The sequence below is a fragment of the Ranitomeya imitator genome, chromosome 2, assembly GCF_032444005.1.
Source record: "Ranitomeya imitator isolate aRanImi1 chromosome 2, aRanImi1.pri, whole genome shotgun sequence".
Classification (NCBI taxonomy): domain Eukaryota; kingdom Metazoa; phylum Chordata; class Amphibia; order Anura; family Dendrobatidae; genus Ranitomeya; species Ranitomeya imitator.
In genome coordinates, this window is record NC_091283.1 from 183418685 (window position 1) to 183436754 (window position 18070).

Here is an 18070-nt window from a genome sequence, read left to right on the forward strand (position 1 = left end):
ACATGGCGAGAATGATCATCTTTTGTGCAGCACAATACATAATTTCACCTGACGTATGAGCCTTTTGCTCATTCATTGGGAAATCGTCATCACCCCCCAGGGAGGTTTTTTCACTATAGTCTTAGTGGAATAGGCCCTATCTTCTACCATAATCTGAACCTCCCAATCCATCTTTCTTTTTCTCGTGCAGCACCAGTTCTCTAAAATATGTGTTATGCTGAACAAATTCCCATTTTTTAAAGTTTTAGGCATGTCCTAAAAACACTTTTACAAGAATTATTGTCGGGGACTCATGGTAGCGATCCAGGCTGCTAGACACTTCAGATTTTTCTTTTTCACTTGTCTGACTAACCAGTTTTGGCAGTAAACCCCTTTTAAACCAAGCTCCACTAAATGTATATTGACAAGCCAATTTGTCACACCGAATCAGTGGTTTGGTGTTGTTGCTTTTTTAGCTGATTAGCAGGAAATCTGCCCAAATTGGATCCGTAGATCAGTAATACAGATCCACCAAACGACTTGCATTCCCATGACATTTGGAAGAGTCTTGGACCTTTAATGTAGCTTAAATGCTGCCATTTGACTGATGTAAAGAGCACGCTTTGTGATGTTCAAAGGATAATTACTAACATGCCTTTATCCTGCCCTCTAACCCATCAAACGTGGAAATAAACATTATGGGCCGGCAGAATAACAGAAATCCAGCGCACACTGCAGCCAGCGAGAACCAATCTCAATCTATTACACAGATGGAGGATTTTTTTTTTAGGGGAATTGCTGCACTTCTTAAGACTGTGGATAATTGATAAAGTAGATTTGTTTTCTCATGAGGTGTTCAATCACTTTAGAGACTCTTGGGCACAGTGGGTGAGAGTTTTATAGGGTAATCTAACACAGAAAGGGAGTGCGTAAATTCAAAGGATCTCTCTTCAGAGGACAGGAAGTCATGACCCTCCTTTTAATAGAGGCCATGTCTTCTAAGCAATTATGTTGGTGTCTCTGTTTACCCTGTTACCATGGGCGACGTTCATCAAATGCTGACAAAAGGGTGATCATCAAAAGCATAATGCTTGGCAGATGATGGGGGTTGCCTTACCTTAGAAGAATGTGGCTTGTTCTGGAGTTGGGAGGCAATGCCTGTTCAGCTGTTTCTCCTGCATTGGAAATGTCCATCTCCAACAATGTCCGGAAATGACATCTATACTCTATCAGATAAAAATATATTCCTTATTCCTTATAGCAGAGGTCCCCAACCTTTTTTGCACCAGGGACCGGCTTTAAGCAAGACCAGTTTTCCATGGCCCGGTGGGGTGGGGGTGGGGCTCTGGTCATATGGGGGTGGGGTTATGGAGGGGTGGAGCTTAGTGCATACTTATGTAATTATGACATTTATAATGAGAATGTGATTCACACATTCACACACACACACATTCTCACACACACATTCACACACACACACACACATTCACACACACATTCACACACACATTCACACACACCTTCTCACACACCTTCTCACACACATTCTCACACACATTCTCACACACACACATTCTCACACACACACATTCACACACACACACATTCACACACACTCTCACACACACACATTCACATTCTCACACACACACACATTCTCACACACACACATTCACACACACACACATTCACACACACACATTCTCACACACACACATTCTCGCACACACATTCTCACACACACATTCACACACCCCTCTCACCTCTCCTCGCACTCTACCACAGCATCTCATTGCCTTCCTCTGACACAGCCGGCCGCTGAATGATGACGTCATCCAGCGGCGCGTCTGTGTGAGAGGAAGCAGGAAGACAGATCGCTGGGCAGCGGAGCTGCGGGGATTTCTCCCTGCCCGTCGCAGCCACCCTGCAGGGGCTCCCCTCCACCTCTGCACACGTTGGGAGCCGGCGCTCTGCAGCTTCTCTGTGCCAGCTGTCAGCTTGACAGTCGGCACAGAGAACAGCTGACTCCCTGACCGGGGGAGTCAGAATGCAGCCGCCGGGGGAGACACTGCGGACCGCCGAATGAGGCGGCCCGACTGTGCCCCTCCCTGCCGGCTGCGCCCGGGGCAAATGCCCCGGCTGAACTCCCCCCCCCCCCCCCTAAGTACGCCACTGTGCGTGTCAGTGAGGAGAGCCTGCCGCCCCACCCCATCAGGAACACACCATGCTGCGCAGGAGGGCTGCGTCACTAGGACCCGCCTGACGCCCCGCCCCGTCCTGCATAATGTTCTCTGCCGGGAGCTGCGAGCTGTCACAGAGCGTGCTCTGACCAGGCGCAGGGCCGCGAAGCTAGCTGTCAGCGGCGCCGCGGACCGGCTGAAAAACCTCAACGGCCCGGTCCTGGTCCGCGGACCGGCGGTTGGGGACCTCTGCCTTATAGAACATACTATATCATTTGTTAGAGTGATACTGTTATCAGGTTTTTTATATAGGACATAATATAGGGCAAGAGAGCTTGATTCCAGGGATGTATCACTTACTGGGCTGTGTAGTAGTTTCAATATAATCAGTGTTTTATCAGCAGGAGATTTTCACTGCAGGACTAGGTCTCACGTGTACCTTTGTCACTTGAGGTGAATATATCGATAATTCAATACTTTTTGAAAATCTGCACAGTTTGATGTGAATTTATCACTGCAGATTTCATTACTGATAAACCTGTTTGAGCAAATACTTTTTAGGCCGCGTAAAATAACAAATCCTGAGCATTATTTGTGAGAACTCTGTGTTGTCCTGTTCCTCTGTCATTTCTCTTGAAAATATAAAAACAAATTGAAAACTGGGTGTTACTTTATCCAACGCAAACTCCGCAGTGATTGGTTAATATCAAAGTGTAGAGGAACACACCCCAGAGGAACAGTACAACTGTAAGAAAAGAGGTTTAAGTATGATATATTCTAAGAAAAAAATCTGTAATGGGAGGGCAAAGCTTGTAAGATTGGGCAGATTGCCCTATTATAGGCTTCCCATACAGGAAAGGTCTGGGCTTTTTTCAGCACCCTTTATTTTATAGTGGGAGTGCAGCATCTTGTGTGATTTTCTGTTTGGTGCCTTTCCACACTAGTTTTTGGACATAGATCTCCTTGTGAACCTGTCACCTAAGCCGTCTTATTTTTTTTCCCCACACAGGGTTTGCCTGGAGTTCCTGGGAAGAGGGGCACGATGGGTAGGCCGGTAAAGTTTTTCCTTGTCTACTTTGCAGTCCTAGTGTAATGAAACAGGAAACCAAGTCTTCCTACTGCTAAATGTAATGTCGTATGTTTTCCCTGTGTGTCTGTGTCTGTGGCAGCTCTTCTCATGTTGTTTTATGTCTAACCTACCTCACACACAAAGATAATGTTTGTTCACGCTTCAAGGAAAAAAATCCACAATATCCGCAGGCAGTGCAAAACTCCCCGCGTGCCGCAATAAAAAGGAGCAAGAAGTAACCTTCCTCATTGTTGAAACCTCACAATCAACACATTTATTACATTGAAATGACCCTAAATAGCTCAATTTAGGCATCAGCATGAACTATTATTGAATCACATTACACAGCTATGAATTTCATGTGTCTAGTAAACAAAATTTCATACAAGCAGTTGTATTGTGGGGATTGACAGTTTAGAAACCCCATTAGGTGATTTGGGGATAATAGAGATGATTACCCTGTTCTATAATGTTTCTTTTTTTATTGAAGACCTCTGTAAGACCCTGCATATAATTTTCACTAGCTGCCAATTGGTTTCTATATCCTGCAGCGCCACCTCTGGTGAAAATAGTTGACTTTATCCACATATTAAAAGGTTTGTCTCCTGTTACATCAGGAGCACACACCACCTCTTCCAGCTTCTATAAGCTCCTGATGATTGATAGCCTTGACCAGCGGCATTTTTGTGCCTGTAGCCCGAATTGTATGCCCTCTGAAGAAGACGGAAATTTGCCTCAGCAGCATCGGAGGAGTGATTGCCAGGACACTGAAGATGTCTGGTCAACTTCAGAGCTGCGTTTACAAGCTGCATAGAAAAGAAAAAAAAAAAAAACACTTTGCAAGCATTGCGCTATTTGCCAAGGTGACCGACCACCACTGACATATTGCAGGGGTTGGTGGTAACCTAGGCAACAAGCTGTAAACTTCAGAACTAGAAAGCTCTCTGTTCTTAGGAATGAAGAGGATTTTTCTTAAAGGGAAAATTGCAAAGACTATTGTTTTTACAAGCGCTTTCTTAATTTTACCCATTTAAGAAGATGAGACAACCCCTTTAAAGCTGATTGCTGGATGTTCTAAGACTAAGGATGCTTTTGCATTGCATTCTGTGTCCCCCGTTGGGGCATACTTCCTAAATGTCTAAATTCTTCCGATATCTAGGCATGCATCCTGACTATGGCAACTGACAGGCGTATATCTCCTAAGACACAGACAAATTGCGCTAATTTCATGGTCACAATGCCCTACCCTTATGCTTGACATCAGTAGAAATATGTCCCCTTCCCATTGTGAAGGAATATGACCTAGCCACCATTGTAAAACGTGTGACCTGTCCTAGATAATGTATGAAGTAAGGAGGCTCCATAGTGGCACATTACCTCTCTCCTCCTGCCCCTCTACCGCTCCATGTACTTGCAGTGTTACTTATTATGGGCTCATTTATATTTGTCATACTTACCTGTTGTGTGAAATATGGCTCTGAAATAGAGCAGCTCAACATGCATCTTTTACATCAATTCTACCTAAGGGGTCACAGACGCCAGTTTATGGTCCTGGCAGAGAAGCCAGAAAATCACACTTGTGCAGGTTAGAGCCGTTCACATAGAGTATTGTCCTGGCAGGACTTAGAAGAGAGATGCCTGCCTGCTAAATTGTGGATATGTACGGGTCAACCAGGGGGCACTGCTTTCAACCACAGATATCTGGAGTAATCTGTACATAAAATCCTCTCTTCAGTGCACCTCCTTATGGGTCTACTACTACTTTTTGGTGGTGGCTTTTTGGTAGGGATACCTGCTAGGGCTTTTAGGGTCAGTCCACGTTGAGCGGGGGCGCCATATCGTATCCCAGGGTGCCAACCTCCACTGTCAGGAAGGGAAATCTTTTAGGGATAGGCACGTCTATCTTCCCTAGCCCTTTCCGATATTTATATGTATTTATATTTTTTCTGGCGTTATATATATACCGGAGACCTTAAATCCTGCAGGTTCTCTACTATTGGTCTATATGGTATTATCATTGTTTGGTTTTAATCATTACATTAAAACATATTTTTTAGGTCTCTTGTCTTTTTTTTGGTTTTTCTCCTTGAAATACTAGACCTTAGCTATTTGTATTTTGTTTTTTTCTTCACCTCCTTATGGGTCTACTACAGATTTCCTGATGTAAGAGGTCTTTATAATTGAAAATTAGATAATGGGCCATTGCTCTTGATCAGCTGTATTATTTACACTGATGAAGGCAGAAGTATATATCTACAAATGGTAGCATAAATGCATTATCATGTGGTTTATGAATCACTTTATCACTTAATAATTGCTGGATGTTCGCCCGTTGGGACCCCCATGGTTTCCCTGAGAATGGAAGCACTGCAGTGCTGATTCGGCATTGTTACCCATTCTTTCTTTTTTTTTTTTTTTCCCTACACAGCAATGACGACACTCCCTGAAGTTTTTCCTGGGAAGGGGAAACAGGGCTGCCACCACTTTCATCCTCAGGATCAGAGTGGGTCGCAGAGGTCAGACCCCCAGCAGTCATTAAAAAATACCATTGCTTACTGAGATGGGAATTTTCCCTTTAAGAAATGTCTTTAATCAGGAGTAGTCAGTCATGTAGAACCGTTTGGTTGTTTAGGGTTTCCTTTTGCTAACATCTTACAGAGCTAGCCCTGATATTTTATCCGTACTGGCAAAGATCTTGTGGTTTGTGCATTCTGCCTGGTTTATGGTTGGCAACTTCTGCTCGGTAACTATTTCTGAACCGTTCTTCAGTAAAATCTAACTGCGGTTATCAAGAATGTGCAGAAAGGGAATAGTTGTAATAACAAACTGCAGAAAATCCATTTGGAAACCAAGTTTGTCATGCAGTGTGGGCCTAGTTGATTAGAAGTAAAATTTATGATGCTCATTAATCTGTGAGTAGTCCCAGAGTATAGCAGTCCAGAGGGCATGAGGCATGAGGCTTCTGCAGGCTTCCATGTTTTCTATTAGTGAAGGGTCCAGAACTGTGTTTGGCGGCATTAGACTCCAATAGCCTTCCACATAATGCACAGTAATCTCATCCAGTAAACCTCCAGAATACGGCATGTTTTGGAACATGCCACAATTTTTTATTTTTTTTTAACTTTTGGGTTTACTTTCTTTGTGCCCTCTTACTGTGGTCTGGGCCCTAATGCAAAGTCTCCAACAGGGCCCCCAATTATTGCATCTCTTTATAGGGGTTATCGAGGACTAATTCTTTTTTTGCTTCAATCCTAAGAACTAACAGGCGGGTACCGGTAGTTGATGTGACGGTGGCTTTCACTGATGTCACGTCAACAGAGCAGCGGCTTGTCTTCTACTCTGCTCTGTTGACAGGGCATGACTGCCGATGTCATGCTGATTGACAGCCGGATCCCTTTTGCCTAACTGCATGGAGCCAGCTGTCAATCAGTATGACGTTAGCAGTCAGGTCTTGTTAGAGAGCAGGTTGGAAGAGCTGCTATGTTGACGTGAAACAGCAGAATTGCCAGCAGGAGCGGTCAGTGACTGCCCTGAGTCGGCATCGGATAGAACAGGCAGGTAGTTGCCTCTGTTAGCAACTACCTGCCTGTTTTATTTTTTAGAACCATATTAAAAGAATAAAATCGTCCTTGTTAACCCCTTTTAATAGTCTATTCATATAGGCCTAGTGAACTGTTGCAATTGCAACCACTGCACCTATTGTTTCACCCATGGTATTTTTGCGGTCAATGGAGCCCAGATTACAGATCCATATATTGGCTCACTGTGTGCATGAATTCAATGTTGTTTATTAAGTCATAACATTTCAACAAATTACACATTTGCCAAGTCTACTGAAATGTCTATGAGGAAAAAAGGGGTCTCCGTATAGGGTAGGCAAACATTTCAGCTGCCTATAAAGCCTGCTGGACCAGACAAGGTTTCCTGTATATGCTGTAGTGACACTTTGCTTTCAAACAGAAGATGAGTGTCCAGCTGAAAGCGCAAAAAGGACAGTCTCTTTAACTTTTTAGATATAGGAATCCATTTTGGAGGCTAAAACATTGAAAACACAGTTAACATACCAGTTACAGTGATATTACCAGGACGTGGATGTGGAGAATGACATCATCCTTTGACTTTTTCCCCCAGTACTTTCCTTCCCTGGATCCTTCTCGGCATTTACAACATCCATAACTTTGCTGAAAGACAGCCAGAAAATGTAAAGCATTCTGAAACCACTCGAGAAGGACATAACTTTCATGTTCTGGGTTTTTGCCAGGTCTGTCAGTGATTTCAAGAAGATATAAAAGCTCCAAATTCTGGACAAATTCATCATGAGAGGGGGAAGTATAGACAAATGCACAATTTATTTTGTGCTAGTTGTTTAAAATATTCACATTGCACATGTGATCACTGCTTTATGTAGGAGCCCAAGAGTCTCATCGTCCTGCATGACAAAAAAAAAAGTTTCTTAGTCTGCATTCACATATCTGTCTGTTACGGTCCGTTATTCACAGACTGGCCGTGGGTCTCCCGACCTGAACTGAACAAGCTCATAGTGATATATGGAATCAGAAGACCCCCCGACCAGTATGTACTTGGACTGTGACACACAGATGTGTGAATGCAGCCTTAAGAGAGTTCCTGAACACTTGTGTTTAAAACAATGCTCAGCATTAACCCATTTCTGACCTTGGACGGGATAGTACGTCCTAGGTCAGAACCCCCGCTTTGATGCGGGCTCCGGCGGTGAGCCCGCATCAAAGCCGGGACATGTTAGCTGTTTTGTACAGCTGACATGTGCCTGCAATAGTGGCGGGTGGAATTGTGATCCCTCCACCAAATGCTGACAGCAGAATTTATGTAGCGCTTCCAGCCATCGGGCCGGAAATGAGCGCATCGCTGACCCCCGTCACGTGATCGGGGGTCAGCGATGCGCCGGCATAACAACCAGAGGTCTCCTTGAAAAAGCCAAACAATAAACAAGTGTGGGATTGCACTTTTTTTGCAATTTCACCGCACTTGGAATTTTTTTCCCGTTTTCTAGTACGCGACATACTAAAACCAATGATGTCATTAAAAAGTACAACTTGTCCCGCAAAAAATAAGCCCTCACATGGCCATATTGCCCGAAAAATGAAAAAAGTTATGGCTCTGGGAAGGAGGGGAGAGAAAATCGAAAACGCCAAACCGAAAAAAGCTGGGGTCATGAAGGGGTTAAAATGCAATGTATAATCGCCTTCCGACCCCCTGATGTTCTTCTCTTAGCCTTGCTCTGGTCCCCATCGGTCTCCATACTTCCTCTTCCAGCAGAAATGATGGCATATGACCACTGAAGCTAATCACTGGCTGCGGAGGTGACCACCACTTCTTCACTGCAGCCAGACATTAGCTGTAACAACCACATGTCTATATGGCAAGAACAAGATGTATAAAGTCCGATGGGAGACTCTGTCAGCACTAGGAGAGTTGAAGCATGGGATCTGTGGATAGGTATATATATTTTTTTTATTTTAAACCAATCCCTTTAAGATAATTCCTATTCTTTTATTCAGTGCACTACTTTAAAAGGTTTGGGTAGTTTGGAAAATTAATTTTTATATAATGCCATCAGTTAATGGGGGGTGTGGGAAACTATGTTTAGGATTCTCATCTCTTGGTCAGCAAGGAAGCCAGCTACAAAGCATCTCTACCTCTGGAGTATTTGTCCTGTCCTCCAACTGAAAACTTGCTGCTAAGTTTTGCCTTTGTGGACATCTTTATTTAGAGACTCTTCTAGCAAGTAGAGATTATCCAAGGCTGCTATTAGGCCATGTTCACACTAGCAGTATTTGGTCAGTATTTTACTTCAGTATTTGTAAGCCAAAACCAGGAGTGAAGCAATCAGAGGAAAAGTATAATAGAAACACGTCACCACTTCTGTATTTATCACCCACTCCTGGTTTTGGTTTACAAATACTGAGTTAAAATACTGACCAAATACTGAACGTGTGAATGTGGCCTTAAACAAACACAACATTGTGGAGGCATAGAGATAAATGATATCCAGAGCCCAGTGGAGACGACTTCAGTTCCTTCCAAGCTGCTGTTTCCGACCTTAAAGAAACATCTCCACTCCTACGTTTTCTTGCTAGTAATCTTCGTAAGTCGATTTTGTTCTACCAGACTATGGGAGAGATCAATCATGTTTCCTTTATTTAGATCTCCCAGAAGTGGTCATCCATCTGCATGTATAACAGCATTGTGAATCCATCATCCTAATATCAATATAGCCAAAAGTTATTTCCTGTTTTCAGATAGAAGTAAGAATTAATGTGACCTGTAAAGCGTAGTTCTCCAGTTGCTGTCATTGAGCCCGGTCCATTATTCCTACTTTCATCCTAGTGCCGCCAAACCCTACATCAGTGCTGATTTGACACCATCCTTATGTTTTTATGTTTTCCAAGGAACTTTCTAGCTTGCTTCAGTTAAAAAAAACATAAAAAAAAATTCCCCTCCAAACTTATGGGGAGTCTTGATGATTCATTTTGGTAACGTTACCAGGATTTGTGCAGTGTGGTGTCTGTACAGTACTATATGAAGATGCTGGAGGGTGAGTATAAGAATGGGGGCACAGGGCTTATATTTAAAGCACCACTCCAGCACTGCAAAATAACACTGGGGTGCTGCTTTAAAATCCAATGGGAGAACTATAACTCCCAGCATGTCCTGCAGATCCTATGACATGCTGGGAGTTATAGTTCACTAAAGAAGTGGCAGAGTGCTTTATTGTGTTTTGGAAAGACTAACCTCTTAATTGTGGCAGCCAGCCACACTGTGGTGAGGTAATAGCATCCCATGACTGCACACAGAGCCCTCCCTCTTGTTGCCTTTCCACAGCACAGGTAATGGAAGCCAGCAGATTCTAGTGTTGGAGTCTGAAGGACCTGTGATGATGTCAAGAAGAGGGAGGGCTCTGTGCTGCCATGTGATGCTCCAGCCCGGCCACTTCTGACATCATCACAGGTCCTCCTTGTGCACACAGCACAGCACTCAGCTCCAGCCCAGGAAGGTACAGCGATCTCCTCTCCCCCGGACCCTGCTGCTGCTGCCTCCTCCTGCCCCGGACACACAGATCTCCCCAGCTGCTGCAGGAATCAGCGCTGGGGAAGCCATGTGAGTCTCTGCTTAAGTGCAGTATTCATTTGCCTCTCCTGGCTCACTGCTCAGCTGATAGGTGGGTGGGGAGTAGCTAATGAATATTCACTGCACTTAATCATCGGGACCACATGGTTTCCCCAGCACTGATTCCAGGCAGTGGGGACATCCTGAAGTGGGATAACACTGCGATCCCACTCACTGCTGCCCCCCTCCCCACATGCTACATCCGTACCATAAGACGCACCCACACTTTCCTCCCAAATTTGGAGGGAAAAAAGTGCGTCTTATGGTCAGAAAAATACGGTAGATCAACAGATACCAAAAGGAATGAGGGCCCTGCTTCCAAGCTTACACTCTATGAGCAGATAGGGGTGACATGAAAGGTGGATGGTAACATTTGCTTTTGTTATTCGGACCAGCCATAGTGTAGGACAGGGGTGGGGAATCTTTTTATCTGCCAACGGCCATTTGGATATGTATACCATCCTTCGGGGCCGTACAAACTCCACCGACAAAGTGCATCATGACTCTGGCACTGGTGTCAAGACGTAATCTTTCATTGCATGCCCTTCAGTGTTCAGTAGTGAACACTCCGTGTGTGCTTACAGAGCCAGAAGAAAATGAGCTGGTGGCAATCAAAATACAGCTCCCTGCCCAAGAATGTGGTCCCCGAGAATCTTCTAGGGGGCCGGATAAAAGGTCATCGAGGGCCATAAATGGTCCTGGAGCCTGAGGTTCCCCACCCCTGGTGTAGGAAATCGGGTGTTCATGTAATGATAGATGAACCGGTTATCAGCCAGAATATGTAACCGTACAGACACAGAGGGCTATTAGGTGCATAAAGCGTGTGAGAGCATGATACGAGGAACCTGGTTATGGTAAAAATTTTGAATGGGCAACACAGGGATAGTTAGATTAATATGTTGAGGTGGTAGGCCAGTCTGAAAAAATCCGTTTTTAGGCCACGCTTAAAACTGTGGGTATTGGGGATTAATCACCTAAGTAGTGCATTCCGAAAAATTGGCGCAGCACGTGAAAAGTCTTGGAGACAGGAGTGGGAGGTTTTGATTATTGAGGATGCTAACCTCAGGTCATTAGCAGAACGGAGGGCGCGGGTACGGTGATAGACTGAGACGAGGAAGGAGATGTAGGGTGGTGCTGAGCCACCGTGCTTTGTGGATGAGGGTAATAAGTTTATACCGAATTCTGGCGTGGATGGGTAACCAGTGCAATGACTGGCACAGGGTAGAGCCATCGGTGTAACGATTGGTGAGAAATATGATCCTGGCTACAGCATTCAGGACAGATTGGAGGGGGGAGAGTTTGGTAAGAAGGAGGCCGATTAGTAGAGGGTTACAATAGTCCAGATCAAAATGAATAAGAGAAACAGTAAGAGTTTTTGCAGAGTCGAATGTAAGAAATGGTCGAATTCTGGAAATGTTTTTTAGGTGCAGATGACAAGAGCGAGCCAGTAATGGGATGTGGGGAGGTGAATGAAAGCTCTGAATCAAGTATGACCCCAAGACAGCGGGAGTGTTGCTGGCTAGTAATGGTGGAACCGCACACGGAGATGGCAATGTCAGGCATATGTAGGTTAGTAGAGGGAGGAAATACGAGGAGTTCAGTTTTTGACAGGCTCAGTTTCAGATAGAGGGAGGACATGATGTTGGAGACAGCGGTAAGACAATCACTGGTGTTTTCTAATTATGTCTTTGATCTTAGATAAAAGTATGGTGTTGTGTACCATTGTGCAAATAGATGTGTTGGTTTGCATTAGAAGCAGTGACTTTGCACTATGGCGTGTGCTGCCAATACTACAGTGCAGTCTGAGTGTGTGCTTGTCAGAAATGTGCCCTGTCTGGGTGATCATTGTGAAGATCAGGATTTTGTTAAGTGCATGAAATGGGTTAACAGATTCTGCATGACGGCATCCCATTAGGGAATCTGATCATTCATGCTTTCATCAATATAATGTAAAGAAATGTTTTATTCTTGCAAAATAAATGTTCACCTGCATGAAGCCAGCTGGCGCTCAGCGTGCATTTCACGTACAAGACTGGAAGACTGACTGGGTAATCACCTAGCTCTGAGCCAGCAGGAAACGCAGGCCTATTTCTGGATCCTGATTGTATTGGCAAAGCCAATGTAACATGTGCCAGATTATCCGTTCCTCCAACCTAGAGAGAGAGCATTAAACAGAATCAGATGCTCCTACATATACAGAACTGATCCCATACACATGAGCGATCCGGCCTGTACTATAGGACACGTGCCCTCTCTGCGGCCTTTGATCATTACTTCATTTAGAATTATGTTATTTTTATTTTTTGTCACCATCATCTTCCTGTTAGTTTTTTGGTCTAAATTTCTAAAAATTCATTATCTTATTATTGTGTGCTTAACCAATTCTGTCCTCATTAATTACAGTAATTATTTTAAGGACATGTTTTCACTTGTGGGAATACTACATTTTTTTTCTATGTTTTTTTTTTACAATACAAAATAGCAATCTGCACTGATTATTATGCATTTGTTTTTTTAAGCTAATCTATCATGAGGTTTTTGCTATGTTATCTGAGAGTAGCATGATGTAGGGGAAGAGACCCCGATTCCAGTGTTGTATCACTTACTATACTGGTTCCTGCAGTTTTGATAAAATCCCTGTTTTCGCTGCTGCTGATCTAGCAGTTCTCTAAATGCTGAGCTCTGTATAACCCCGCCCACACCACTGATTGGTAGCTATCTGCATATGCAAAAAAAGCTACCAATCACTGGTGGGGGCGGGGTTATACAGAGCAGAAGGAATACATGGCATGGGACAACCAGTGGTCTAGTGATAATCTGCTGATTAAGCACATTTTTTTATTGAAATTACACATTGCTGGAATCAGCATCTCTGCCCCTATATCATGTTGGTCTCAGATTACATGGCAGTTTTTATGCGAATATGGCCATGTTTTTTTTTTTTTTTTTTTTTGATTTAATATTTATGAACTTTACTCATGGTAGAAAATTAATATATGACCATGGAGGTCTCGCCAATCAGCAGAATAATTGGAGTACCAAACACAGCACCATTTTTGTGCATTCAGCTGTGCCTGCAGCTCTGTTATATAGAAGTAAATGAACTGGATAAACTATTTGGACTAGAGCTCTGCTGTTTGAGGTTTCGCAAAGAAGGAGCAACTTTGGCAAGCGTCGTGGTCTCTTCCTTCTGTTAATCGATGTTCAGACCTCTACCGATGAATCCTTTTGCTCTATAATTGAAAGTAATAGTACAGTGAAACTGCTGTATTCTGGTATTGGTGGATCTGAGCAGCATATAACATATAACATAATCCAGTATGGGTAGAGCGCCAGTACTTAACCTAATACTAATACTTCAGTCACTGATCATGGACATCTCATATCATGTCTCTTTATTCAATTTTTTTGTTATTATTCTTATGAAATTCGCCATTTCCAGATATTGTTAATTGAAATTTCCAACACATGGAATTCATTAATTAGTATATTCATTTTAGGGTATGTTCACATTAATTGTATGTGCCAAGTATAACCATAGTCCCCCATTCACCCCCCGGAGGCCAAAGGAAGTCCCTTTGTACTCCATTGGGCATCACAATACCTTTCCAAACCATATAGTAATGCACAGTTGACTGCGCTTTCCCCTTCAATGGGACACCGAAAAAACAGTTGTGAATACTGCAGATGTACAGTACAGACCAAAAGTTTGGACACGCCTTCTCATTTAAAGATTTTTCTGTATTTTCATGACTATGAAAATTGTAAATTCACACTGAAGGCATCATGGTTTGCACTTCACAGGTGTGCCCTGTCAGGTTTAATAAGTGGGATTTCTTGCCTTATAAATTGGGTTGGGACCATCAGTTGTGTTGTGCAGAAGTCTGGTGGATACACAGCTGATGGTCCTACAGAATAGACTGTTAGAATTTGTATTATGGCAAGAAAAAAGCAAAACGAGTGGCCATCATTACTTTAAGAAATGAAGGTCTGTCAGTCCGAAAAATTGGGAAAACTTTGAAAGTGTCCCCAAGTGCAGTGGCAAAAACCATCAAGCGCTACAAAGAAATTGGCTCACATGAGGACCGCCCCAGGAAAGGAAGACCAAGAGTCACCTCTGCTTCTGAGGATGTTTATCTGAGTCACCAGCCTCAGAAATCGCAGGTTAACAGCAGCTCAGATTAGAGACCAGGTCAATGCCACACAGAGTTCTAGCAGCAGACACATCTCTACAACTGTTAAGAGGAGACTTTGTGCAGCAGGCCTTCATGGTAAAATAGCTGCTAGGAAACCACTTCTAAGGACAGGCAACAAGCAGACGAGACTTGTTTGGGCTACAGAACACAAGGAATGGAAATTAGACCAGTGGAAATCTGTGCTTTTGTGTGATGAGTCCAAATTTGAGATCTTTGGTTCCAACTACCGTGTCTTTGTGAGATGCAGAAAAGGTGAACGGATGGACTTTACATGCCTGGTTCCCACCGTGAAGCATGGAGGAGGAGGTGTGATGGTGTGGGGGTGCTTTGCTGGTGACACTGTTGGGGATTTATTCAAAATTGAAGGCGTACTGGACCAGCATGGCTACCACAGCATCTTGCAGCGGCATGCTATTCCATCCGGTTTGCATTTAGTTGGACCATCATTTATTTTTCAACAGGACAATGACTCCAAACACACCTCCAGGCTGTGTAAGGGCTATTTGACCAAGAAGGAGAGTGATGGGGTGCTACGCCAGATGACCTGGCCTCCACAGTCACCAGACCTGAACCCAATCGGGATGGTTCGGGGTCAGCTGGACCGCAGAGTGAAGGCAAAATGGCCAACAAGTGCTAAGCATCTCTGGGAACTCCTTCAAGATTGTTAGAAGACCATTCCCGGTGACTACCTCTTGAAGCTCAACAAGAGAATGCCAAGAGTGTGCAAAGCAGTTATCAAAGCAAAGGTGGCTACTTTGAAGAACCTAGAATATAAGACATAATTTCAGTTGTTTCACACTTTTTTGTTAAGTATATAATTCCACATGTGTTAGTTCATAGTTTTGATGCCTTCAGTGTGAATGTACAATTTTCATAGTCATGAAAATACAGAAAAATCTTTAAATGAGAAGGTGTGTCCAAACTTTTGGTCTGTACTGTATATGTGAACACAGCCTTAATAAGAAGAAGGTCACCTCAAGGATGTGGATTGGCAAGATCTTACGGAAAGGTCTTTATACTGGTTAAGAAGGATGAAAATTGCATAGTTTACTTCGGTACAGTTCTTAGGTGGGTGCCAACATGAGATAGTTTGACCCCAGCAGTCTTTTCATTAAACTCTTTGCCCAGTTCCTCATTCGGACATCCCTTTTGTATCTTATTTATGAAAAAAAAAAAAGACTGATTTTCCATTGCTGGGCTGGATCAGATTTCATCAGTGCTTGGTCAGTGTGTACAATTTTCCCATCAGTTATTTTCTACTCGTTACAGTGTTTAAAAACGGAAAGCACATGAAAGTCTTCTGCTTGCTGTCTGTCATTTTTCACAGATCTATAGCAGATGTATCTCCGTGATTTTTCCCTTTTTTTTTTTTTTTTAAAGAGGACACAGGGTCTAAAAAAAAAAGGTCCATGTGAACAGCTCCATATTGGATACATGTTCTATCCCTGAAAAACACAGTAGATGTGCGTGAAAAAAATCATGTCTGAATGAGGGTTAAAGCCGTACGGGCCATGTCTGCTGAGCCTAACTCCAGAGCCTTTTTTTGGCATATTTGAGGCTGTTGAGTTTTGGTCAGGAGACCCACGGTCAGCCCGTACATCACTGTTAAGAAGAAACATATATAAACCCTAACCAGACCTTCATATTGTTGTAAGCCAGGAGTGTATACTAGGGTGGATGAGGTAACTGGCAGAGAAGGGGTTAATGATGCACAGCTCATTAAGACACATAATTGCTGTCAAGCTGAGTTTTTTTAATGACTTTTTCTATACTGTTTTTTTCCATTGGATGTTTTTGTGTTAATAACGGCCGCATTAATTTCTTCTCCTCTCATTAGTTAATGCACCCTCCTGGCAGATTCATTGCCCACCAAAGAATTCTTAAAATGTCTTTATTTTATTACAAAATGGCAAAAATTCCAAAGGGGGGCGTAATGCTACGTAATTGGGACTTCTGATCGGCAACGAAAACAGGTGGCTGTTCTGCACGGAAGCATCTTGGGGCGAGGGTTGGATGTTAAAATGAAGAGATGAGGTCATCACACAATGATGATATCACTGCCAGACTCCCATTGCTGTGATCTCCAGTAACACTGCTCTCTGGATTTCCTGCTCCTCTTCCATGGAACACAAATGTGTAGACATCTTCCCCTCTTGGGAGCTGGTTCACAAGCCCGCATCAAAGCTGCTGAGTGTGGCTTGACAGATTGAGTTAGTTTCGCTGTCCTGAGACGCCTTGTGGGCTTAAATAAATGCTCTTACATGATGACTCCGAATGAAGCCCTGAAGTATGTGGATACTTAGAGTCGTGTAATTGGCAGATACGTTGCTCGCTCTGCAAAAAAGAAGGAAATGTTTAGCTCTCCTAGAGTTAATCAATAGGCTGGTCTAATATAGAATATCACTGCAGGCCAGAAATCTGTTCTGATATTACTCAATTCTATAATTATTTTTTTCTACATTGGTGTACAATGCATCCGAACATAAAATATTGGAAGCAATTAATTGGTGTGAATGGCGGGTATGACTCTAGTGTGAACAGGGGTTACAGGTGCCCCTGGACCTGGGATCTTAAGGAGCCCCAATGGTCCTTTTGGGCCCATATGAGAAAACGCCAGATAGTTAGGGGAGGTTGTAGATTTTGCATTGGAGCCCACAAGCCTCAAGTTATGAGTGAGTGGGTGTGAGACGACGTATACATCACTTCAATCCCACTGCAAGCCAGCATTGATAAATGAGGTGGACCACCTTTTGGTAATAACTTATCCATCCTACCAATGCAGCGTCCAGATTCATGTCCATATTTCTATGACTTGCATAAAATAAAGTTAGGTATCATTGGTGTTTCTGCCCTGCCCAGGCAAGGGCATTACGGAAGGGCTTTCCAGACAGTTTTGTGGATAAATGAGTAAGGACTGAGATTCAGTCCAAAACATGTCGAATAAGTTTTCACATATGTAGATTTTTTTTGTTTTGTTTCTATAGCACTGCAAATGTTCTGTTTTTATTCAGTTCTACCCATAAAATATTTTTGTAATTTTTGCATCCAAAAAATAGCTGGCTATCCCTACTTTTCCCTATTGCTAGCACCAAGCAGGACTGTTTTTTTTTTTCATCAAAATCAGGGAGTCCCTGGCTACTTCAATGTGGATGAGCTGGATCTCACTCTTATTCATTGCAATGGTTCTCAAAAATGATTGTTCTTTTTTAAAACCGTTCAGCTGTCACACATTAAATGGATAACTAAACTTCAAAAACTTTTACCCACCTTTCTGTAGCTGTGATTGGTTGGAGTTCGGGTCCCTAGGTGACTCAAATGAAGGTGCAGAAGCCCTTAGCTTATTCTCTACCATGAGCTTCTCAGTTCAAGGATAAGCTGAGTACAGTACTTAACCCCTAAGTAACGGGGCCCAATTTTGAAATCTGACCAATGTCCCTTTATGTGGTAATAACTCTGGAATGCTTCAACAGATCCCAATGATTTTGGGATTGTTTTTTCGT

The 18070-nt window shown here is 43.2% G+C and overlaps 1 protein-coding gene and 1 long non-coding RNA gene across 2 annotated transcripts in view; one reads left to right on the top strand and one right to left on the bottom strand.

Annotated features, from left to right (window-relative positions):
- COL27A1 (collagen type XXVII alpha 1 chain) overlaps positions 1-18070 on the top strand; it is a 407011-nt gene that overhangs the window by 97182 nt on the left and 291759 nt on the right. Inside the window, exon 12 of the mRNA XM_069748227.1 lies at positions 3169-3213. Coding sequence (XP_069604328.1) covers positions 3169-3213 — 45 coding nt within the window. The remainder of the gene's footprint in view (positions 1-3168; positions 3214-18070) is intronic.
- Positions 6995-10160, bottom strand: LOC138667294 (uncharacterized). The gene is made up of 3 exons (XR_011318692.1): positions 10000-10160; positions 7293-7409; positions 6995-7203 (listed from the first exon to the last, which is right to left on the bottom strand). It is a non-coding gene; the product is annotated as an uncharacterized lncRNA (long non-coding RNA).